Source organism: Zalophus californianus, chromosome 11, assembly GCF_009762305.2.
Source record: "Zalophus californianus isolate mZalCal1 chromosome 11, mZalCal1.pri.v2, whole genome shotgun sequence".
NCBI lineage: Eukaryota > Metazoa > Chordata > Mammalia > Carnivora > Otariidae > Zalophus > Zalophus californianus.
The window spans coordinates 20,434,304-20,460,259 of NC_045605.1; the positions used below are offsets into that span (position 1 = coordinate 20,434,304).

Genomic DNA, 25,956 nt, shown 5'->3' on the forward strand with positions numbered 1-25,956 from the left:
AAAAATAATAATGATAAAAATACTATCCAAGTGCCTACTATGTGCTAGACACTGTACTAAGTTCTCTCCAATCAGCAAAAGCTAAGCAGGAGCATGAGAGGTCCAGATGCGCGACAGGAGATTAGTAAAAGCTCAAAGCATACAGGGTTGCTCCGTCTTGGGGAAAAATGTCCAAAAGCCTCAAGGCATCAGCAAAAGGGTACATGCTTGCTCCTCTCCTAAGTACAACCGACTGAGATTGCTACTCCCCTCCCTTAGAGGTCAATTAAAGCCAGGTCCAAACGGTCACTAGTGTTTTTATACCACCAATAGCCAGACATCAACATATTAAATGCATAATTCACCTAAAGCGGAAAAATCACTGTTTTGGAAACAGTGGGCAGCTAGTGCAGATTGTGTCGCACAGGTGTGATATGCACCATATGGCTCACGCTTCTGAGCAGACAGACACTCCAATCTGTCCCAACTACAGTCTTGCCAAGGTCTTCCCAGGCTTCTTGCATGGACATATCTTCCTAAAGCTCTGTCCTTCTGCCACCAACATTACTCATCTCTTGATGAGGAGGTCAAAAAACTTAGGCAGAACTTTTTTTTTTAGCTTTCTACTACTATACAATCTATTCCTACTCGCTGTTGTTTATTGGATTTTACACTTAGCCTCAATCATGCAATATGGCTGGTGAAGAAAATGGCCTTCACCAGCACTTCTGAAACGTTTTGCTGCCCGGCAACAAAAAGACAAATAAGTGGAAGGTGAGACATTTGGACAAGAGATGGCAACACCATCCTACTACAGCAGGAGGATAAGCTCCTAGCACCTGAATAGTCTGAAGAGGACTAGGGATCTAGACCTGAGCCTTGGTCCCAAGAACTACTCTCCTGAGGAAAACTCTCAACTCCCTCAAAGACCTTGGAGAACTTCCTCTGCCCTACTCCTCAACTTCTCTTAGTTTCAAGCAGTTTTCCTCTCCCACTTGATAAAAGAAAAATAAACTCTGACACAATAATGAGGGTTAAGTGAAGTTACCTGCCCAGGAATGCAGGGGAAACCAGACCCACTGCAGAGAGCTGACTAGGGCTCAAACTAACTCAGAAACAATTCAGTTAAAACAATGAGGATTCCCTCCCCAGTCAAGCATATACAAAGGAGAGCAACCCCCGTGAAGGCTGCTTCTTAGACTAAAGGCAAGGGTGGGACGGCAAAGGCAAAAGTCACCCTGTTTCCCAAGGAGAACTGATTGGTCCTTGGCTGGCAGTTCAGGACTGGATAAAGTGGAGCTCACCACAGGATGATGAAATCCACTTACAGTTTTTAGAAACTGTGTTGACCCACCAAGTCCATTAGGTTGAATCCAAATAATAAAACTGAGTCATTGACTACCAAGAGTTGGAAGTTCACCATCCAGCTGGCTCTCTGCTGAAAATGACGGGCTTTCTGAGCAACAGCTGCTCTGGTTCCTTCTTCTGGGCCCTCATCACCTGTCATCTTACTGCCTATCTTACCAATCCAGGCCCAGGTTTCTGTAAATTCTCATTTTTGTTGCATTCGTATCTCTGCTTCCTCACATTCTTTCTTCTCCCATTGGGGAAGATTCATGTCCTTCCTTCATTACAGAATGTCTTAGAATGCTTACCATGTGCCAGGCACTCCATCAAGTAAACCGCAGAGAGTAAACCCCAGCCCTGAGTTACACCAACAAGAAAGCCACGCAACCTGATTAGGGACTTATGTTTCCATGTCCAACGGTGAGTGTATCTGGTGGCCTATTTCTTCCTGTCCCTCTTCTCTTCATAGTCCGGCCAAGAGCTTAAGTAAAGAACTCTCTTCAGGGGCGCCTGGGAGGCTCAGTCATTAAGTGTCTGCCTTTGGCTCAGGTCATGATCCCAGGGTCCTGAGATCCAGCCCCATTTCAGGCTCCCTGCTCAGTGGGAAGCCTGCTTCTCCCTCTCCTGCTCCCCCTGCTTGTGTTCCCTCTCTGGCTCTCTCTGTCAAATAAATAAAATCTTTAAAAAAAAAAAAAAAAGAAAGAACTCTCTTCATTTTTTTCTCTCCATCTCCCTGACCAACCCCCACCTCAAAAATCAGAAGAACAAATCATCAAAGGGAAAAAAAATTAAAGGAATTTGTCTAAAAACATGATTAGTCATAAAGTGCTTTCATGCTTTTTTTCCTTTTTGCTATTCACATCAGATGTTAATTATTTTTCAGGTTATTGTGCCAAATCTCACATGCCAAGAGAAAAAGGAAAATTATCCATGACCTTTCCCTTCCCAAAAGGAAAAGCCTAGAGATGAAAGAAGCAGCCCTGTTTGCTTCTTCCCTCACAAAACCCTGGCACTTCACCAGCTGCAAATCAGTTCAATGATTTGTGGAAGTGACTGGGAGGGCTTAGTGCCCAAACTTCCCCTTGACAACCTGCATTTATTCTGTATAAAGTTCATCTCCACCGCTACCAAATATGAATGTAAAAAGAAAAAAGAAATCTTGAATATTTTTCTAGTGATAAAACTGTTTATGCAAGTTGTTTAAATGATAGAATCTATGGCAGATACACCCTAAGGTGACCCCCCCATAAGTCACACCCTTATATAATCCCCTTCCCCTCAAATGCAGGCAGAATCTGTGATTTGCTTCCAACCAACAGAAAATGGCATGGAGATGCCATTTCAGGAGATGTCATTCTTGTGATGATTAGGTTACATTATATGGAAAAGATAAAGGAGTTTTGCAGATGGAATTAAAGTTCCTAATCAGTTGACTCTGAGTTAATAAAAAGGGAGATTTCCTTGGGTAGGCCCGACCCTAATAAGATGAGCCCTTTAAAACAAAGGTCTCAAGGTCGGAGATTTGAAGCAGCAGAGATGCTTCCACAAATGCTATAGGCATAAGGAAATGAATCTGCCTGCAACCTACAGGAGCCTGAGATGGATAATTCCCTAGTCAAGCTTCCAGATGAGAACACAGCCCAGCCAACACTTGATTTCAGTCTTGTGAGACCCTGAGCAGAGAACCCAACTGAGTGATGGCCCGCCCAGGCTTCAGATCTCTAGAAACTGTGTCATGACAAAAATGTGTTCTTGTAAGCACCTAAGTTTGTGGTAATTTATTATGTAGCATAGAAAAGGAGTATGCATGCTAACACTGCAACCAGGAGGTTTTTGCTTCTCTAAGGGGTTTAAGCTTTTTGGAATTTTCTAAGTTAGAGAAAATATCTCTACTTACCTCAGTCATGACGACAAATCCAGAAGCACCCTCATTTTACCACCCTCCATGCGTCCCCCACGTGTATCAGAGTGAGAGGATATACCTTATCCTCCCCTATTTTATTCCTTGTGTCTGAAAGAATCATCATGCATCATTTGACAATATGTTTTGAATAGGCCCAGTACCTGACCCATATTCCCAACCATCCCTCAAGTTCTAATTTTCCCAAAGCTTGAGTGTCAGTCTGCTGGACAAGAACCTTCATGCTGTTAATTCCATTTTGTTATGGGCACCCAGGGGACTGATTATAGGTAATAAGTTAAATATTAACAGAGACAGAGTGACAAATTGAGGTAGTCTAGCTGAAAATCCCAGAGTCCTCATCAAAATTTAGATAGAAATCAACCCTCCAATATACCCTGTAGTATTTCCTTTGAGAAACATTTTCTTTGCTGCCCTATAAAATTTCCTACGTGTCTACCTCCTTTACTCCAAATAATACTTTATCCATTTTGCTTCAGGTGCAGAATGGAGCAAGACGCCTCTATCGGTAGGTTTATAGATCTATATAAAATAAATACCTTTCTTCTCTACCTAGCAAATGTGGAGAGCCTAATAAATAGATCTACCCCCACTGCTACCAATAACAACATCCTTTTTCCTGTGCAATTACCATCAACAGTCCATGAATCACTTGGTTCCCTTAAGTTGCTGCTGGATACTTTAACTTCAAATGACACATCACTTTGCAGTAAAGCAACAGAAGCATTACTTAAACCAAAAGTACCAAATGTGAAAGGACAGCATGAGAGAGTGAGTTCCTGGAGGATGGGCACAATTTGTATTCTTCTTTGTATTTTCTAGGGCTTCAGGGTTTTATACACAATAAGCCCTCAGTTGATGTTTATAGGATTGAACTCAAGACAAGTGAGCAAGTTCACTACCACCACGAAGGAAAAGAAAGGCCCAGCCCCTAATCATTACCGTTACACCTTGTCGTCCCTACCTATCCTCCTGCCTCATCTCTGGCCGTTCCAAATATTGGTCCTACAAAAGCCATGAAGGGAGAAAAAAACTAAAAATAATGCATAAGAACATTTAAAAAAATCTGAAATGCTATATATATGGGCAGTACAGAGCAAGATGCTCCTATAAGTAGGTTTATGGATCTACATAAAATAAATACCTTTCTTTTGTACCAAGCAAATGTGGAGAGCCTAGTAAATAAAGTACATATATGTACACACACATACATATGTACATATGTACATATATGCATAGACACACACATCTTCTGTATCTACCATTACAGTACTAACGATGTAGTCTCTGTCTCCTAAATATGTATTGGTATGTTAATTGTTGGCACCAAGGAAATCCTATTTATTGTATTTAAACCACAGTGGTTCTTTGGACTTCTAAATCGACATTATTTACTGAGATCACCAGTATTTACGCTCTGTGCTGTTAATTTCTGAGATAGACACAACACAAAAAGAAAGCACTGCTCATCTGTTGAATTGAACTCGTTTTCATTTTATCCTACAGGTCACCAGCAGCATTTAAATCTGACAGAGAACAACTTCTCAATCAGCTTAAGCTTCCCTTTTAACTCTTTTAGACTCACCCAATAACATTCTTACCTCAAAAAGTGTTAAAATCCAAGAACTAGAAGCACTCACCTTGCATCTATGGCTGGTACACAGTAGTTAAAAATGTCTGTTGAATGGAAATGAATTACAAAGAGCCTGCACCAGGGTTTGGATCACTCTCAACTGGATATTGACAGAACTGATTAGGCAATCTTTGTTTTCAAGGGCCAAAAGAATTTCCACAAGCTTCCCGGTCACATATATATTCAAGCCACTGCTCAAACCACCAACTCCCACATTCACCCCACCGCCCTCCCAGAGTAGCCTCCTTACCCGTCTGTCTCTCACCTTCAACACTCCGTTGCTATATCGCTACCTCTAACCGAGATCTGATCCAGTCTCCACTTGACCCAGCCCTGCCTGTGGCCTCCTGCGTCTAGTAACTTCCAGCTATGCTCCTCCCATGCTATCTTACATAGCTTTATCTCTTCTAGACAGAGAATCCTTTGTAGGACCTGTCTGCCCAGGGAGGCTTCTGATTCTCACCTTCTTGAACATCCTTGCGGCCACTATCTCGGGTCAGGCCTTCACTGTCTATTGCCTGAATCTCATAATGACAGTTCCCATCACCTCTACTCTTACTGATCTCCAATCCACTTTCCACAGTGCTGCCAGAGTCATCTTTCTAAAATACAAATCTGATTGAGTTATTTTGCTACTTAAAATCCCAAAATCCAAACTAGAATATACACTCCTTAGCAGTGACAGACAAGCATTCCTGCATTTCCAACCTTCGTCTGCCGGCAGGCACATACCCGAGCGCTCAAGCCCACCAACCTGCTTGCCATTTCTCCAAGGACCTGTGCTCACTCATGCCTCCATGCTTCCAACCAGGCTATGCCCACTACCTGGTTTGCCCCACTCATCTTTCAAGATAAACCTTAGGCTAAGTGAATTATCTCTCCTAAGCACTCCCAGAGCACACTGCACTTCTAGACTGTGGCACCTAACGCACTCACCTGTCATTGCTTATTATTTTTCTCTCTCCTCCTCTAATCTGTAAGCTTCCTTAGGAGACAGACCACATCTATCTCGCTAATTACTGTATCCCTTGATAAATATTTGACCGACTAAATACAATAATAATAATAATAGTGGCAGCTAACACTTATGCAGTACTTCCTATGTGCCTGGCACTGTTCTAAGTACTTTACATGTGTTAACTCATGTAATCCTCGCACTAATCCTAAATATCATTATTATCCCCACTTTACAAATAAGGAAATTGTGACTCAGAGACATTAAATAACATGCCCGAGGTTATAGAGTCATAACATGACAGAGTCAGAACCTGAAGCCAGGAATCCAGAGCCTAGGTTCTTCAGCCCTCCTCCATACCACCTCTCCTTCATTTACAGTTCAGTTCAAATGGCACCTTCTGTGGAAACCGTCTCTTACCATCCAGTCTGAGTTAGATGTTTCTCTTCTGCATCCCATGACACCATATATACACCTGCCTCATAGTATTCATCACGCTGCACTTGATGACTTGGTGTCTATCCCCATCATTCCATGAGATCCTGGAGGGCAGGGACTTTGACTTTGTCTTGATTTCCTTTGTATCCCCAGGGCGCAACACATGGTAAATACTCAAGTTTTTATGGATGGATGAATAAATGGATGACTGGGATAACCTGAGCTGGAGCCTAAGCATTCATTTCCAGATTATCCAGCAGGTGGCAGAAGAGGACAAAAGCTGAACAAAGGACCAGCGGCCTTACCTTTCACACTTGTCACTTTCTTCATGATGGCTTCCTGCTGTTGGTACAGAGTCACTGTCACGGTGGCCCCCGATATGCCATAGCCCCAAATCACTGCCCCGGCAGGCTCCTTCTGCAGCACCATGTAATTATTGATGTATGAGGCGAAGCGAAAACCAACATCTAAAAAATTTAACAAACACTTAGAAGAGCATCATTGGGATATTCATCACCAATTGAAGCTGCTTAAACAGCAAGGAACATAAAGTCTTTATACAGGGCAATTTGAGTATAACCAGTCCTTTTCATCTTCTAAAACTAGATCTTATTCCTTCTAATTAGGTGAGCGACCTAACAAGAAGAGTTGCCAAAGATATGCAGCATAGTACAAGGTGACCAATAAAAGGAAAACTCAAAGAGCCTAGGGCAACCAATGTGCCACCAGCCTCCTCCCCCTCAGAGCTCTTGACCTGCTTTTGCCCTTGGGCTTGGCCCTGATGCTTCACTCTCTCCCCCCCAAATTGCTAACATGCTCCTCTTTTACACCCCACAGATGGTATTTATGAGAAAAATAAACCACTTCCTTCCCCTACTTTCCATTACCACGCCCACTCCTTGTTGCTGGGAATAAAGAAACCTGCCTCTCTCTAACACAGCCTTCCCTAATCTTTCCCCCCACTCTTTATCTCCCCTTTTGCATCCTACCAGTGTCGATTTCCCACAAATAATTCCCCTTACTGTGTTTTTTTTTTGACAACCCACTGAAAATTCTAAATAAGCATTTATGAATATCTGCAATGTCTCCTTCCTTCTAAGGTAAATACAGATAAATAAGATGAAATAATAAGGTCAGTGAGAAACAGAAGGTCAAAATGTCAGAACAAAGGTCTTCCGTCTCAATTTTACCCATTTCACAGGCTAAATTATATAAAAAGCACAAGAAGGAGAGCACTTGAAACTGTAGATTCTATTCTAGAGTCACTAACAAGACTGAATAAGAACTCACTTTAACGAGATCATTCCTATTTTTAACATGCAGCCTATATTGAAGTATTTTATTAATAACAAGCATCTATCCAAATTATCTCAGTGAGTTCCTCATCAAAGCTTAAAAGGGGAAAAAAAAAACTTCTTAAGTTATATCCCACTTTGTCTGAACAAAACAGACTGAAATCCCTAGAAGAAAATAATTAACAAAGTTAAGATTTTTTTTTTTTAAGGGCTTTAAACAAAAATGATAGGCAGGAAAGAGAATGAGAACTAACAAGGCTGACATTTTCCTCCCTGGAAGTTACCAATAAAGATGGCCCCTTAGACTACGCTTAACAGGGACCAGAGCTAATGGGGTCTCCTACACAGACCCGGTAGCGTATTTGTCCTGTGCTTTGAATAACAGCCCAGTCGCTAAACATCCTCGGCTCTCCCTCTCTCTCATGAGTTTTAGTCCCATCATAAAACCGACATGACAAGCAAAGATCATCCAGAAGGCTGTATAATGGGCTGGAGATGCACAGCTACCACAAGCAAAATGCTCTAAGAAGAGACTCTAACACCCCACAATTGCATAAGCAGGTTGGCAGCATGCTGGAGGGAAGGGGAGAGGCACATGTGTGGGTGGGCCTAGTCTTGGGTAGGTACTTCATATGGAACAAAAACTGGAAACTAAAGGGCTAAGAGCTAAGGGTAGGGGGGAACGGAGTGAAGGAAATTGGCTGTCCGCTCCCACATGAGCCTGTGCAAATAAAGGGCGCTCTGAGTGCAGCCATTGTCTTCCAGGCTGGGGACACATCTTTCCAAGTCCGCCTGTTTTCGCCGACACACACTTACTGGACCTCCTTGTGCCTGGCTCTATTCTGCGTTAAAGAATTTTAGAGGTAGAGAGAATCTTTCACACCCCAACGTACAATCATGATCAACAGACTAACACCCGGCTAGCTTAGGTAATTGAGGTTAATAGCTTGCATATTAATTAATCCGACAAATATTTATTGATGCCTACTGTGTGCCAGGCACCACTTTAAGCATTGAGGATATAATAGTAAGAAAAAGAAAGAAAAAAAAAACAGACAAAAATCTCTGCTAGCAGCAGACAGCTTACGTTTTACTGGGGAGCTTACTTGGGGCAGGCACAGTGCTAAGCATACCGCATAAGTCAACTCCTTTGAACAACCTGAAATCACATAGGTAATTTATGACAGGACTAGAAACCAAGCCACCTGATTCCAAAGTTAATGCAATTTCCACTCTGCTGCAGTTAAATACTGGTTGTAGATTAAAAAAAAAAAAAAGTCATATTCCCTGCCCTTATAATGCTCACATTCCAAGCCGATAAGAGTAGACAGTGGAACATTACCAAGGAACTGAGCAATGGACAAAATAGGAGAATAGGAAAGGAGGCAGGACTGGTCATTCTTTTTGTCAAACACAAGACACTTAGCATTTGAATTATTTTTTTTTTTTTTTTTTTTTTTTTTTAGGTCTTCAATTTTTCCACCATTTGGGTGGAAAACAGGAATTAGCGTTCTGGGGAAGGTAAATGTAGTCATTAAAAGTAGACTGACAAAATTAGGACACTGGTTAAGTTACCTCTGGTGACGACCTGGTGGATGCACTGGAGAGAAACATCCAGAGAGTCTCAATAAAATGCAATGTTCTAGTTCTTAAGTTGGGTGCAGCACCCTTGGGTATTCATTTTCTTGTTTCATTGCTCATATATTTTTATACATTTCAAATATGACACAGTCAACATGGGCACAGGGGGAACGATTGTTAAGACAGATGCCAAGATATGCAATCAAACAAGAAGGAAAGAAAATTTAAAGCATTAATGAAAAATAGTCATTGTTAATGCCAGTAATGTAACGAGAAGACCCAAAAGTGAAGACAGAACACTGTATTGGCATTAAAGTTAACAGCCTTTAACAGAAAAACTAATAAAAGAATGGCCCTACTCTCCTCTCATATGCTGGACTCAAAAGTCAGAGTGGGGATGAGAGTCAGAAAGTGCTATGCAGAGTGCTGCCGGTCTACACTTCTGTTAAGGCCTGAGACACTACTGAGGGGCCACAGTTGGTCTCAGTCTGGGTACTTCTGGATTCTCAGGTATAGCAACAGTCATTTTTCTGCACCCTGTCCCCATTCTCACTTCAACTTTCATTTCTTAGCAGGGATCTTTGGGGTCCACTATTTGAATGGTTTTAAGGAAACATAGGTCCAGCATTATCATTTTACTTGGCATTAGCGGGCAGATTCCACCTTCCGGTTCTCCATGGTTGTGGCTCAGTGCTCAGCCTGGAGTATTCAAACGACAGCATCGGCCCTGGACAGTAGTCAAAGTTAGTCACCCTCCTCCCCAATGCCACACCTATTATCCCACCACCGATATCTGTAAGCGGCGCCAGAAATCAAAACTAAGCCTTAAATATTCGAAGCGAGTGAGGGGGTTGTATTTCCTAATCCTAATCACCACTTAAACTAGTCAAATATAATTCCCCCAAGGAACCAAGCTTGAAGCAAACCCTCCCCAAGGGTGCTGCTGAGGGGGCAGCAGGGAAATGTTGTGGATGACTCAGTCACCGGTTTCCAAATACTATCTAACTAGCTTCACACACCCCCTTCCCTCTCGACTTCCCCTGCGACTATGCAAAGACCCCAAGGGCCTCGGTCTGGGACATTTGGGCCTCCCCACTCAGATACACCGAAATCTCCCTCTGCGCCACACCCGGCATCTGGGCGACGGTGCAAGGGTGTGGAGGAAGCGGACCGGCCGGAACTCCCGCCCAGCCGACCCCTGCGGCCTAGGCCCGGGTCAGAAGGCCGGCTCCAGGGTAGCGGTTCGCGCGTCCTGCAGAGGAAGCGGGAATTCGGAGCCCGCGCAGGCGGACCGGCAGGGCCTGGGCCGAGCCGGGCCGCCTCACCTGCACTTGTGCCGGCCGGCAGGATTAAAGGTAGCACCAGCCCAAATACAAATCCCGGTACTACCATACTGGCGAAGATCCGACACCCGGGAGCGGGACTCCGGGCGCGGACTCCAGGCGGGACCCGGGTCGTGGGCGGGGCCTGCGCGAGGCGGGGAGGCTTGACTCCACCCACCCCTCCCAAGACGTTCGGTCGCGAAGACCGCCCGCGGCCGCCGGGCGAGGCCGTGCCTCTGCGCTTCCCGGCCGCCGTAGTTGAATTTAAAAAAAAAAAAAAAAAGGTTACCCAGCAACGAGAAATAACAACTGGAACTGTCGGCACCAGCTCTGAGACAACGAAGAGGTGAGGCGGTTTACCCCACTTCCTCTCCAAATCCGAGACCTCGCCTTCTTCCTTGGCCTCTAGCATTCTCTCAGGATCCCAGACACAGTCCGGGATCGCGAGGGCAGATTGGGCGCCAAGGCAGCCCATTCTGCGAGAGTCTGAAATCCCAGATCCTCGACGTCCCGCCGCGCATTAGACCGGTGTTCCCCCTCCAACCGCCCTCCACTGTCCTGATTGGTTCAGGGTGTTACCCGTCCTTCTCACAACCCTAGAATGACTCAATGCCTCATCTCCTGTTCCCTCAAAAAGAGGAAAACATCCTCCACACATTGGGCCTCATTAAACCATCTAGTCCCTCACCTAGACCCCTCCCACGGCTTGTGGACTTGTCAAAATATTGACACCTTCACAAAAAGACCAGGTCCCTGAGTGTCGTTTGCATACTCAGCGGCTCAGCCCGCTCCTTGACAGCTATCCTTAATCCAGCCCTTGTCTTCCAAGACAGAAAGATAAGACCTGGTCAAGACAAAACCAGAAAACACAAGAATCCCCAAATCTTGGACTCTAGGACTGCAAAATCACGAATTTGCCTCCGCCCCCCCTCTAACCCTGCTGCCCCTTTCAGAGTATGTAAGTGCTTCGGGGCATTGTACGTCATGCTTCCGACGTGGAAGCGAAGGGCAAGACTAAGTGTTAAACTTATTCATTCAACAAATTAGAGTAATTTCTAGAACCAAGATTAGTTCTTAATTCAATTTTTTTAAATTTTAGACCCCAAACAGTGTCTTCTCAGCGATTTATGATGAATTTTTAACAATGCTTCTCTCTGAGTTCCTGTGGGATAGCAGAAATTACCCTCACCTTTCAAAGGCAAGAGGGACAGAGAGAGAAAGTACTTCGTGTTATAGTGAAAAATCTGTGATTTTTGTAATTTAAAAAAATGACTTGGCCTAGTAAATGAGTCTGTATTTGTAAGATTCTAATTAATAATGGAGAGTTCAAAACTCGAAGAAATGATGGATTGGGGTTGTGTTCAGGGTAAAGAATTGAAGTCCAGAAAATGTGGGGCTCAGGACTAATTTGTTGTCATCATTGTGATTATATAAATATAATCGGACAAATTTAAAGACAGTACTCTCTAATGAATCTCTAGGTACAATAGGCAGTTCCTTCCAAGGAGATGTCGATTCCATTCTCCAACACCCACTACCGAATTCCACAAGGATTTGGGAATCTTCTTGAAGGGCTGACACGCGAGATTCTGAGGGAGCAACCAGAAAATATACCAGCTTTTGCAGCAGCATATTTTGAAAATCTTCTAGAGAAACGAGAGAGTAAGCTTTTTTTAAATAGGCATATTTTTTTTTTTAAAGTAAGAGACTAAGCATTTGGTTATGGTGAAACTGGCTTAAGACCATCCTCATTCCATAGAAAGTCTTTGTGAGGCAGGAAGCTTCAAGTAACAGTTCCTGCTATTAAAAACATGTGCCTTTATGACGGGTTCTCTTAAATCACGTTATTTCACATTATTGAAGATTACCGGTTGATTACACAGACGTTCTTCATTATATTCTTCATGGACACACTGGGTGGAAGGAAATCTCAAGAGATCATCCAGTCTAACTCTCCATTTTCCAACAGGCTGTTCCAGTGCATGCCAGGCATTTGGCTGTTTAGTCCTCCTGGGAGGAGTTTGTGGTTTTCTTTACATGGTGACTCTTCTTACTTGAAAGTATTATAAGTGTTGTAAAAAATAATTCTATGCTCCTTACATTAAATAGATTAGTATTTGCTGGGGTATATGAAACTAGTCTGCAAAAAGTCACAGAGAAACACTGCTTTTAAAGTGAAATTCCAGGGGTGCCTGGGTGGCTCAGTCAGTTAAGCATCTGACTCTTGATTTTGGCTCAGGTCTTGGTCTTGGGGTCATGAACTCAAGCCCCACATTGGGCTCCACCCAGAGTGTGGAGCCTACTTAAAAAATAAAAAATGAAATTCCAGCTTGAGAAGGTAATTTATATCTTTTCTCTATTCTCCCAAGGTCCCATCCTGCCCAGATTCATACTAACAGTGACTCTTTGGCTGAGAGCCAAAGCAGTTTCTTCACTTCCAGAAATAAAATGTCCAAATTCCCAGCCTTGAAGGTTCATAACTATTAAGACCTGATAGAGCAGTCAAAATGGGAATTATTACAGCTATACATTTCTATTTAAAAACCCCTTCTTGACTAGAACAACCATTTTGTATAAACTGTTTCCATCATTACTTTTGACTGCAGTATTCCAACAAAGTGGTAAAGGTGACTAGAAATAACTACAAGTAAGCAAGCATTTGATTTCAAATCATTTTCCAGAAGAAGGAAACCTACCACAAGGTTTGAATTGAAGCAACTCCGATACACACTGCACAGCTCCACCATCTTGTCTTCTTTGCTCAACCCTGGCAGAGCTCAGAATCTCTGCCAATTTCCTAAATGTTGCTGGTCTTTTCCATATCCAGTCAGTGTGAATATTTGTTGCACAATTTGAAACTTATGTGCCACTAAAAATCTATTAAGAGAAATCTTTTAGGGTAAGAAGTGAATTATAATGAACGTTAATTTAATTTTGTTATTATAACATTAATTTTACAAAGTCATGAGTAAAAGTTCTTTAGTCATTTATTTAATTTTAGATCTCAGAAATGTCCCATTACAAAAACATTTGAGTCATTGTTAGTGGATCATGATTTTTAAAGAAATTGGTGATTCAGATTAATGGTCTCAGAATACTAGTCTCTAACTAATAAAAACTAGACAAAACTATTTGAAAAAATTTGAAGCACCATACCCATTTCCACTCATGCAAACCAAAGGCGAATTATCCAACTGATGCAAGTATCAGAATGTAGTCTCTCCAAAAGGGAAGAGAAAAGTCCGCTAGCCCTGTCTCTCACACAATGCAAGAATTCCCTGGCCAGCATTCTTCATAAGTAATTATTAGTCCTAATTTTGATTTGTCTGACAGAAAACGTGTTAGCATTTGATATAAGTAGTATATGAAATCACTAGGGAAAAGGTAGACTTTTTATTAAATGACGTTGAGATAAAGATGGAAAAAAATAAAATTGGATCTATTCCTTATATCATACACCCGGGTAACTTCCAAATTGACTGAAGATTTAAATTATTTTTTTTCATGAAACCATATAAATACTAGATGGAAACATGGATTAATTTCTCTGTAATATAAAAGAGGAAAAAATTTTGCTAGCTAAGTAGCTATAATTATTTAAAAACTTGAGGGCGCCTGGGTGGCTCAGATGGTTAAGCATCTGCCTTCGGCTCAGGTCATGATCCCAGGGTCCTGGGATTGAGTCCGGCATCAGGCTCCCTCCTCGGAAAGGGGCCTGCTTCTTCCTCTCCTTCTGCTGCTCCCCCTGCTTGTGCTCTTTCCCTCTCTCTGTCAAATAAATACATAAAATCTTTAAATAAATAAATAAATAAAAATTCAAAAGCAATTAGGGAAAAAGACTGATAAGATTGACTGCGTAAAAGTAAGCTTTTACATGACAAAATCACCATAAGAAAAATGAAACCACAAATGACAAACTGAGGAAAAATATTTGTAATTTATATCACAATGGGTTAATAAACATAGTAACTAAAGGCTTGTAAAAATACTGAAGAAAAAACTAATAACCTTATATAAAACAACGGTCAAGAGATACGAGCAAAACACACAAAAAATGCAAATGGCCCTTAACATATGAGAACATACTAAAACTAACCCATAACAACAGAAGCCCAAATCAAAACTACAGTAAGGACCACTACCAACCCCCAACCCCCACCCCCCATCAGACTGGCAAAAAGCCAAAAGTTTGCCAATTTATTCCAACAAGGCTAGAGAGGAAATAACAGTCATATACATTGCTGGAGGAGGCACAAAATGATATAACACCAAGGAAGAGAATTTGACATAGAAATTCAACTTCTACCCTTTTCATTGCTTCATTATTTGAGGAAACAATCCAAATATCCATCATAGGGGATTTGTTAAATAAACTAGAGGACATTCACACAGTGGAATTATATACAACCGTAAAACAAATGAACAAAACCGGAATGAGGAAGATCTCTATATGTTGCTACGGAGTGATCGTCAGGATATATTAGGTGAAAAAAGTAAGGTAGGAAAAAAGTATGTTTAGGGGCGCCTGGGTGGCTCAGTGGGTTAAGCATCTACCTTCAGCTCAGGTCATGACCCCGGAGTCCTGGGATCAAGCTCTGCATCAGGCTCCCTGCTCAGTGGGGAGCCTGTTTCTCCCTCTGCCCTTCACCCCACTCATGCACGTGCTCTCGCGCTGTCTCTGTCTCTGTCTCTGTCTCTCTCTCTCTCTCAAATAAATAAATAAAATCTTTAACAAAAAGAAAAAAGTATACTTAGCATGCTACTAATTATCTAACAAAGGGGTGTGAATACGAATATATAGATATTCGTTTATATTTTTAAATGGAAAAATAAGTCTTTTAAAAATTTACATTTACATCTGAAGGAGAAGTAACAGAGTGGAGGGAACAGGACAGAAGCTAGACTTCTCTGAATATATCTTGAATTCAAAATCATAAATGTTTAACATAGTTTAAAGTGGAAATAAATTTTTTTTTTACAGATTTTATTTATTTGACAGAGAGAGACACAGCGAGAGAGGGAACACAAGCAGGAGGAGTAGGGGAGGGAGAAGCAGGGTTCCCGCCGAGCAGGGAGCCCGATGTGGGGCTCGATCCCAGGACCCTGGGATCATGACCTGAGCCAAAGGCAGACGCTTAAAGACTGAGCCACCCAGGCACCCCTAAAGTGGAAATAAATTTTAAAATTGTTAAGCAAGCTCTAAAGTTTAGAAGCAAAGTGAAACAAACAAACCTAGCTAGTATTGAACGGGTAGATATAACCACACAGGAAAGAATTATTTCAAGTGACTTTATAACACAGTAGTTTGACTGTACATCCCTAGTGGATATAGCCTAAAGACAAAATGAAGTTAAAAAGTCTTGAATTGTTTTCAGTAATCATTGTTCATAACATAATAGTATAATTATAATTATAGTATAATTATAGTTTTTATACACGGTGGGACATAGCAAATAGGTCACTATCTTACTGTTATTAGGAATAAGATTTTTAGGATAAGAAAAATGACAAACATATAAAAATGAAGGAAGTTAATAAAATCCTGTAACCCTAAATTTGAACAGAAAAATATCAGTGTGACCTCAATGATATATTTTCTCTTTAAAAATAAAAAAAAAATGTTTTCTAACTCTATCATATTTTAAAAGGCCACAAAGCAATGACCAACCACCCAGTACCGGTGAGCACCTAGCCTCTAGACTGTGGCCTCTAGCTACCATTTCCCAGGAACCAAGGCTTCTTAGAGAACTACCTAATTCTGTGAATTGGTCAGGAAATATTCAAGTTAAGCCTTAACATCTTACCATACCAGAAAATAAGGAAACCATCAAAGATTACTAGAGCTGTTTCCAAAGGACTAAAGAACATCTGAACACCTGAATGAGCTCCTAATGGCCCATTTTGGACAATTAGATAAGCATTGAGAAGAATAATAAATATAATGGATCCAATTTCTTAAATATTCATTTGTTCATAATGATCAAAACAAACAAACAAACAAAACCTCCTTAAGAGGATCCTAAGGAACCAATTGATTATTCTGTAAACTGGTCAATAAAGGGAAAGAATCAAACCTTTAACCTGCCTTTTCTGTACGAACTGTATGTCAGGGTAACCAATAGTTGGTATGGGTTAAGTTTTTCTTTACTGATTATTCCAGAAATAAAGAAGTACTGATCAAATAAGAACATTGCCATTTTGCAACCCCTTAAATATAAATACAGAAACTCATAAACATGTGTCAGTAAACACAGGAAAACGTATAAATGCTAAATAGCAAGGAAGTTTGGAAAAGTAAAGAATGGGAGAGGTTTTTAAAAAATGAGGCATATTATGTAGTCAGTAGACATAGACAGGAAGAAGTATTTATATTCAAGCAGAAGTTTTCTTCAATTCATCAAACTTAGAAAGTAGAGAGAATAATATAACAAATTCTCATGCGCACATTACTCAGATTCAATAGATGCAGTGATCTAAGCAATCATCATCAATGGGCCCTTAAAGATTATAAAAAGAGAGACAACCAGATATTATGTATATCCTGACAGTTACACAGCACTATCTATAAAGTACGCTTGCCAAATAAATAAATAAATAAATAAATCCTGAATCAGCTACAGGAAATTCAAAAGCAAAGGAACTTGTTAAAAGTCATCACGGGAATGGAATCAGAAATATCTAAACTGTGGAAAACTCCAAAGGAAAAATGATCCAATTTCCTCAACAAAAACATTGCAAGGAAAAAATGTGGGCTGGGAGATAGGTGAAAATCCTTTCAATTAAAAGAGATGGGAAAGGCATAACAAAAGGCTGTGTGTGCCCACTGTTTGGGCTTTGATTTGAACAAATCAACAGTAAAAAAAATAAGCAAAAAATATATTAGACAATAGGGGAAATTTGGATAGCTGATATTAAGGCATTATTGTTAGTATTTTTAGATGTGATAATGGTATTGTGGCTTTATATCTTAGAGATATACACTAAAATGACTATTTGTAGATAAAACAATAGGGTGCCTGGAACTGGCTTGAAAATAATCAGAAGAAAGAGTGGGAAATTGAGTGAAGTTACAGATAAAATAAGATAAATCATGAGTTTATAATTGTTGAATCTGAGTAATGTGCACATGAGAATTTGTTATATTATTCTCTCTACTTTCTAAGTTTGAAATTGTTTATAATGAAAAGTTAAAGAAAAATTCTGCTTGAATATAAATACTTCCTGTCTATGTCTACTGACTACATAATATGCCTCATTTTTTAAAAACCTCTCCCATTCTTTACTTTTCCAAATTTCCTTGCTATTTAGCATTTATACATTTTCCTGTGTTTACTGACGCATGTTTATGAGTTTCTGTATTTATATTTAAGTATTGGCATTTGTTCTCTCTCTCTCTCCCATTTTATTATAAATTCTATGAAGGCAGCAATTATGTTTCTTTACTGCCTTTCTAAATATCCCCAAGAGCTCATCTAATGTTTAATTCATCATCATATATTCTGTGATCACTGGTTATGTTTACGGTGTTAGGCTATGTACATAATAAGATTTTCAGCTGGCAGTAAAGAACCTGTGGTTTGAAAAAGAAAACTTGTTTTGTGTTACTATTCTGGATTTACTTTAATGGACTCAAAATAAGTCTGAAATTATTATATTTTTATTATTTAGAAACCAACTTTGACCCAGCAGAATGGGGGACCAAGGTAGATGACCGCTTCTTTAACAACCATGCATTCAAGGTATGGTCCCATGAAACTCATGGATTTGGTTATTTTCTTCTCCCTGTCTCCAAAACAGAGAATATTGCAATCTCCCGAGAATCATGAACATCATGAAAGCCATCACAAATATCTTATTAAACCTTTTTAATTGTGCTGTTTTTTCTGACAAGAAATTTTTTTCTAAAGTATCTGAATCATGAACAGATGCTTAGCTGAAATTGAAAGGTGATCAACAGGAAGAATGTACTTGAAAGTTACAGAATAATTACTCTCATTCATTCTTCAAAATGTATTGGGTATCACAATGCTTAGCAATAGCAGATCCTCAATAAATATTTGTTGAATTAATGAATGGCATTTCATAAAACACCATTTATCCAGTTGTTTCATCATCATTGACATCTTGCAAAAGCCTGATTAGAATTTAAATTCATAATGGTAGAGTTTTTTCTACAAAGCTAATCTGTTCAGAGACTGAACCTACCTTCTCTTTAGCAGCATTCTTAGAATCAGCCTTTTTCAGCCAAGGTTCCTCAAAATAATTAAGCCCTAAGCCAAAGGTGCTCATTGCATGTAAGGAATCAGTGTCCCTCCTTTGTTCCTAGAATGACTCTAATTATGTACCATCCTTGAGAGAATTGAGAGAATAGTCACTCAAATCATTCTGTGTTCTGTGTCCAGAAGAGGAACACACTGGCTGAGAAAGGCTGTGTGTGACCCTGCATCACTGGCATCAACTAACTGGGAACTTGATGGAAATTCTGTCTCAGGCCCTACTCCAGATCTGCAAGTTGCAAGCTGAACTTTAAAAAGCTCCCCAGAGTAACTTGTAGGTACATTCAAGTCTGAGAAGCACTCTTCTAGACAACTGAGATAATATATTAGCCACAAAGTGCCATCAGATATTAGAATTAAAAGGAATTAGCCAAGTTCAAGTTTTGATGGTGTTCCCCAGTAGATTTGGGGAATTTCCTGGGGAAATACCTGTCACTTATTCCATGAGCTCAAAAGTGAAGTTCCATCCATTTGTGCCTGCCAGATATGGGGGTGTTGAGTTTGTTTCCATCTAGTCTTTTAACAAGATTCTCTGTGTTCATGTTTTATTTCAATCAAAGGAATAATGTCAAAAAGTTTTAAATCTTTGTGTCACATAGCAATTTCAGGGTGGTTTTTTTTTTCATCTCTTTTGAATTCTAAAGGCTTTACTTAATTAGCTTGTATGTCTTCAAATTTCTGTTTTATGGATTAAAGAAACTCTTCCCATAGGGTTGTGAATTAGCAATGCCTCTATTTTGGTGGAAGATTTCAATAGCCATGTCAAAATTGGCAGAGCTGATTTCCCTTTTTTACTTAAATGGTTCCCCACAGCAGAACTCACCTCTTTGACATGGTTTTTAATCTACAGACTTCTTTAAAAAGTCAACTTGACCTCACACTACGGGACACAGTGGCATACATTTTGCTCTTATTTTAAAAACTAACAGCACTTCTTTTTTATACTTTGTTCAAGATTCATCACAGCATCTTAACAACTTTTAGTATAAGACAATAGCTTGTTTTTCATATGAGATAATGTTGCACACATTCCAAAAACAAAAAATCAAACATTTTTCACCGATTCCTTGGTCATATTTGTTTATGCATATTCCCTTGAGAGTTTTCATGTATTTCTCTTTTTTTCCAACCTACTTCCCTTTTTAAAAAAAATCAGTGGGTATTTAATTCCTACTACTTCTCAATAACATACAGCAATATTTAATGACTTTAAGCAGTTTGATCCAAGACGTTACTGTTTTGGAATATTGCCTGTTTGGCCCTGTCACCCCTCTTCCAGGATCATGAATCACCTGAGAATTGTGAGTCCGAAAAAGAAAAGTCTCACACATCTGTGAAAGAGGATGAGACACCAGTCACAGCCTTAGTAAGTTATGTTTTCCATATACTATTAGATTCCTACAAAAATCACATCACTCAATTTAAAATTATACTCCAAATATGAATCCAGTCTGTTATCCATATTGCTAAAATTATGATTTTGCTTTCTAGATAACGAGCATCATGATAAACTAACTGGTGGATCATTTTTAGCTATGCCTATCATAAAGGAAAACTCCTTCTTCCCCTTAAAAATAAAATCTTTTTTTCCAAGAATGTCAATGGGTGGGCAAATCTCCCCAAGGGGAAGAACAGACAGAACTCACCGCCTCGGTCTTCATCCTTCAGATTCACTTTCCACTTTGAGAATTTTTCACGAATTGATGCTCTCACCACCACACAGTGGCCAAAGGTTCAGAGATAACAAAAGGAAACTCACAGAGAATCACATACCACCAAACAGAATGGCTTCACACCATGTGTCATATTCACCTTTCATGCACTGCTGTCTACAAAATGACTTCCTGCCTAGCAGCCTACATCTAAGCAATAAAGACCTGAGTAGGGTCCACCTTCAAAGATACCTACTTGCAGTAGTGTGCTAGATCCAGCTCTCAAGAGACAATTATGGACATCTCTATACAACCCATGATCAATAATGTCTGCTTGGTAGCTTGAAATCAGCCATGGTAGGAGTATGAAGATCATGGCCAATACTGCAAATCAGACTTTTTTTCTAGAGAGTCTATATATAAACATTTATCAGCATATCACTATCTATATTCTTCATAGTCCAGACTCAAGAGGACCAAGCCTAATGAGAAAGAACTCACTCTCGACAGTGCTGAAGGCCAAACTTCTGAGTTCCTTTTCATGTTTTAATGTCCCACCTAGTCACCCATTAATTGACACCCAAAGCAGGTATCCCCTTCAAGGAATACCTTACCTCCTACCCAGTTGAGGGCATAACTTTTCCCTATACTATACCTTTACAAATTATTCCAGAATTATATCAATACAACCTAATCGGCCTAACATTGCCGTACGATGCAATGGGAGGTCAGGGAAGAAAGGGAGTCATTTCCTTACATCATTAGTAGTTGCCGTTACTCAGCTTTTCATGACTTTGAGTTGAGATCTCATTGATTTCCAACTTCATTATAATCCATTTGCCCATACTGGGGCATCATCTCAGAGGGTTTAATACCATTCTGTTTGCATTGAGAAGTTTGAAAGCTAGATTTGCCTCATTGTTTTTTTAATGGGTTGAGGCGTGTAAACAATCCAAAGGTCCATGACAGGAGACTGAGTAGATAAATCAAGTTGCATTAGTACAGTGTAATACAATGGTGTCATAAAAAAAGAAAAAGAATGGGCAGAGTTACATACTGAATAATAATATAGAAAAGAGAACCAAGATACATAGTTACAAGGAAAAAGTAGTTGGGAACGTTATAATTAGTATGATCTCATTTTTAAAATAAAAAGCCATGTATATACCCATATGAATACTTTTTACACAGAGAAATTTTGGAAAGTTATATATACTCAATCCATAATAATTGTTACATCTTAGGAGATTTGGAAAGGAGGAGAAAACTTTCACTATGAGTGACATTTAAGTTTTCATTTTTTTAATTTTTTTTAAGATTTTATTTATTTATTTGACAGAGAGAGAATACAAGCTGGGGGAGTGGCTGGGAGAGGGAGAAGCGGCTCCTGCTGAGCAGAGAGCCTGACATGGGGCTGGATCCCAGGACCCTGGAATCGTAACCTGAGCCGAAGGCAGACGCTTAAGGGACTGAGCCACCCAGGCGCCTTGGCATTTAAGTTTTTAAATGTATATGTATCACTGTTATAATTTAAAATGATATATCAGAAACTATGTATCGGTACACCTGCATGGGGCTCCTTGCTCAGCGGGGAGCCTGCTTCTCCCTCTGCCTGCTGCTCCCCCTTGCTTGTGCTCGCTTGCTCTTTGTCTCTGACAAATAAATAAATGAAATCTTTAAAAAAAAACAAAAAAACTATGTACCAGGACACCTCAGTTAAGCATCTGCCTTCAGCTCGGGTCATGATCCCAGGACCCTGGGATCGAGCCCCTCATCAGGCTCCCTGCTCGGTGGGGAACCTGCTTCTCCCTCTTCCTCTGCCACTCCCCCTGCTTGTGCTCTCTCTCTCTCTGACAAATAAATAAATAAAATCTTAAAAAAAACAAACTAGGGTGCCTGGGTGGCTCAGATGTTTGAGCGTCTGCCTTCGGCTCGGGTCATGATCCCGGGGTTCTGGGATCGAGTCCCACGTCGGGCTCCCTGCTCCTTGGGAGCCTCCTTCTCCCTCTGCCTCTCTCTCTCTCTCTCTCTCTCTCTCTGTGTCTTTCATGAATAAATAAATAAAATCTTTAAAAAAAAACTATCTATTGAGTTAGACACTTAAGATCTGTGTGTTTCACTGTCTGTAATTTAGGTAAACTATACCTAAATTTCATTTCTTTTGAAATATTTTTATTTATCTATTTATTTATTTATTTATTTATTTATTTATTTATTTATTTGAGAGGAGCGCAGGGGGAGGAGCAGAGAGACAAGCAGACTCCTTGGTGAGCATGAAGCCCAACGCAGGGCTTGATCCCAGGACCCTGAGATCATGACCTGAACCGAAATCAAGAGCCACATGCTCAAGGGAGTGAGAAACCCAGGCACCCCCTCCCTAATTAAAAAACAAACAAACAAACTATATACAGAAGTTCAGCCAACCACCCTAAAACTGGCATTTTTGGACTAAAAGGATTTCTCCTTGGCAGTCCACTTTACATGCATGATTCTGATTAATCATTGAAAAATGAAGAAATTAATTTCATGTAATCATGATTATTTTGAAACAGCACATTTACTCTTCTTGACATTTTTACATGCTTCAAGGATTCTTACTTATTTTCCCCCAAAAAAATGTCATTGCTCAGGAAACTGTTAAATAGGAGCTATTTTGAGGGGGAAAGTTGGCACTGATCATTTATTGCACAGACATATTAAAGAATGAGAAAACAAAATGCCTGCTATCTTGGCACTCACCGTTTGGAACATACACAACGTGACAGTATATAAAATTCCCTTAGGAAGCAACAGATCTCGATTGTTACGTCCCTATGTTGATTAAATTTATGCACTTATTTTTATGGCATCAAAATATTGGATATTTAAGAAGTCTCTTACTTTTCCTCCTTTCTATGAAGGAACCTTCTGAAGAAGAAAAAGAAAAAGAGAAGAACGCTGCTCTCAAAATCCAAGCAGTCTTCCGGGGACACTTAGCCAGAGAGGAGGTGAAGAAAATGAAATCGAGTGAAGCTCAAGAAGAGAAAAGAGCAGAAAACGAATGAGAAGACTGGTTTTACTCCCCCGCTCCCCAGAAAAAAACATGAAAAAATCATCCAGATCCATCAACCTCGCTGTGATTGTTGTTTTTTTTCTTAGTAAGGGAGATTTGATGTAGTGAAATAACATTTGTTGCTGTTGTGAAAATCTGTCATGAGCATTTGTTTAATAAACATGCCATTGAACACATATGCCTCTTAAAGATTTCTCTGAGTTCATGAGTCTTATTTATACTTCTCCCAAGTCTCTGTATAAAGACCCCTGGATTTAAAGTTATAGAACTGGCATATCTGAGTTTTCAGGACTCTCAGTGGTTATGTGGTCTAACCATTATCTAATGAATAAATCCTCTATCACCCCCCTGAAAAATGGTCTTTCTGTTCCTGGTTCACTCCTGGTGATAGAGAATTTTAGTGCTTTTCAAGCAAAGTCCATTTAATTTTTGAATAACTCAAATTATCAAAAAGATAAGCTGAATCCAAAATCTGCCTCCCTGTAAGTTTCATCCATATGTTTTCATTTGTCATGCAGGCATGCAGTCATTTATTGAAAAATGTATTGAGCCCAAAACATGTGCTGGGATTTAGTAGGGAATATCTGTTCCTACACCCATGCCGCTGACACTTTTTTATTATCTTGCTCTCCAGAACCACACAGAATAAGACGAATACATATTTGAAAAAAAAAAAAGCCATCATAGCATCATAAATACTCTCCCATCAATCCTAAAACTTCCTCAGTTTTCCCCAATGCATGACTGTAAATACCTGTGTCATAAACTCAGAGGCCTTATGGCTTTTTTTTTTTCAGTGAATCATTCAAGCCCCCTTTTAGAAAGTTCGGTGTCTCCTTTTTGAGACCTTCTCACCCTTGAATATCTAAGAAACTGTGAGGTTCATGTCTTAGACCCAAAGATGCAGTTCCCTTCCCAAAACAAAATAGAGAGGAGGTGGAGTCTTGTTTAACTAACAGTTACCTTCTACTGCAACGATGCGGCATTGTAATGTTCTGGTTGGTTCGGATTCCTGTCTGCACACATTGGGTGTCCGGAGCTTTGCTTCTAGGACTACACCTCTCTCGGTTCACAGTCACACAGCCATTTTTCCCCCAGAGCTCAATAACATGCCTGGCTCTGTCTTGAGGAGTTTCTAAAATCAGCCCCATGTTATGCATAACAAATGTGCACCTGCAAACACTTAGATCCTTGTCTTAAGCTCAGACATTCTCTTTCTGCAAAGCAGTTTTATTTCAGGTGCCCCATTTTCCCCCATCCCCATCCCTGAGCTTTTATCAGGCTCTACACCAGTTCACCCAAATGATCCTCTCCACTCAAATCAGATGACTCATGCCAACAATTTCAAGGTTGTGGCACTCATTCTCCAATCTCCACTCACCTCCGAACAGCCATCCCCCCTTCCAAGGTCTGACTGCCACTAGGGAGCTGCATGCTAGCTAAATGCAAATCTCTAATACCCACTCACCTCTTCCTCCTAGCCTGCATCCCCCTCTCCCAGGCTTAGAGAGAGAGAGAGAGGAAAAAAAGTAATCAACTCTCCTCCAGCATTCCAGCTGCTCATTCCCCTATTCCATTCAAAGCACCAGCCTCCCATCCATTTGCTCCTCAAACAAAGCCATCCTGCTTGCGGGATTATGAAGGAGTCCCAGAATTAATACAAAGACTTAGCTTATCTGGCCTGGAGAGAAGACCAGAAGAGAAAAAGGAGATTTCCCCCGCTAGTGAGTATACAGCAAGAAAAAAAGAAAGAAAGACACCTGTCAACTTTTTAATAATTCTGCTCTATACATAAAGTGATTAACACTGTGCTTGTCACATATCAGTGTGCACACATACACAAATCTAGTGGTAGTGACATTTTTGGTGAAGGAAAAAGAAAGAAAAGAGAAGAAAGTAGGGAGGAAGGGATGTCATATCATAACAACACATACTAATAACACTTTACTATCATTTAACTGGTTTTCCTCTTATGTCCTTTCCTGATCCTTCTCAATCTCCTTTGCTGGTAACTTCAACTCCCCAAGCATGAAACTCTAAAGTGCCCCCAGGCTCAGTAGCTGGCCCCCTTTCCAAGTGATCACACTTACTTGTTGATCTTATCCAGTTTCATGGCTTTAGAAACCTTCTACAGACTAACTTCTCTCAGATGTGCAACTGTATGCACTGGGTCTTTCTCCAACTCCAGACTTGTATATTCAATGGCCAGCTTAACATCCCTATAGATATCGATAGGCAACTCAAACTTAACACATTCAGTACCATGTTATTGCTCCTGACAACCTCTCCTGATATTCAAGTCTTCAAGTCCCTCAGTTTTTCCCATCTCAGAAAATGACCATTCCGGTCTCCTGTTTGCTCAAGCCAAAAGCCTAGAATTCATTCTCAGCTCCTCTCTTTTTTTCACACTCCATTTATAATATATCAGCTAAACCTGTGGGTTCTATCTTCAAATATACCCAGAATCTGACCACTTCTACTGTGACCACCCTGGTCCTAGTTCCC

General features: G+C 40.3%; 2 protein-coding genes across 7 annotated transcripts in view; one reads left to right on the plus strand and one right to left on the minus strand.

The window, feature by feature from the left end:
* Nucleotides 1–10,813, minus strand: part of SIAE (sialic acid acetylesterase) — a 40,324-nt gene extending 29,511 nt beyond the window's left edge. For 2 of the 6 annotated variants that reach the window (XM_027578340.2, XM_027578339.2), the window contains exons 1-2: nt 10,475–10,678; nt 6,579–6,740 (exon numbers count right to left, since the gene is read on the minus strand). In XM_027578340.2, coding sequence (XP_027434141.1) covers nt 6,579–6,740; nt 10,475–10,541 — 229 coding nt within the window. In that variant the 5' untranslated portion in view covers nt 10,542–10,678. Of the gene's footprint in view, nt 1–6,578; nt 6,741–9,788; nt 9,855–10,474 lie in introns of those variants that run through there. The other 4 variants (XR_003517297.2, XM_027578343.1, XM_027578341.1 and 1 more) reach the window with 4 other exon arrangements.
* Nucleotides 10,682–23,642, plus strand: SPA17 (sperm autoantigenic protein 17). The gene is made up of 5 exons (XM_027578346.1): nt 10,682–10,817; nt 11,953–12,133; nt 18,140–18,210; nt 20,027–20,113; nt 23,300–23,642. Exons 2-5 carry the CDS (start codon nt 11,980–11,982, stop codon nt 23,441–23,443), a joined length of 456 nt encoding a protein of 151 aa, XP_027434147.1. The 5' UTR covers nt 10,682–10,817; nt 11,953–11,979; the 3' UTR covers nt 23,444–23,642.
* Nucleotides 23,643–25,956: the final 2,314 nt, after the last annotated feature.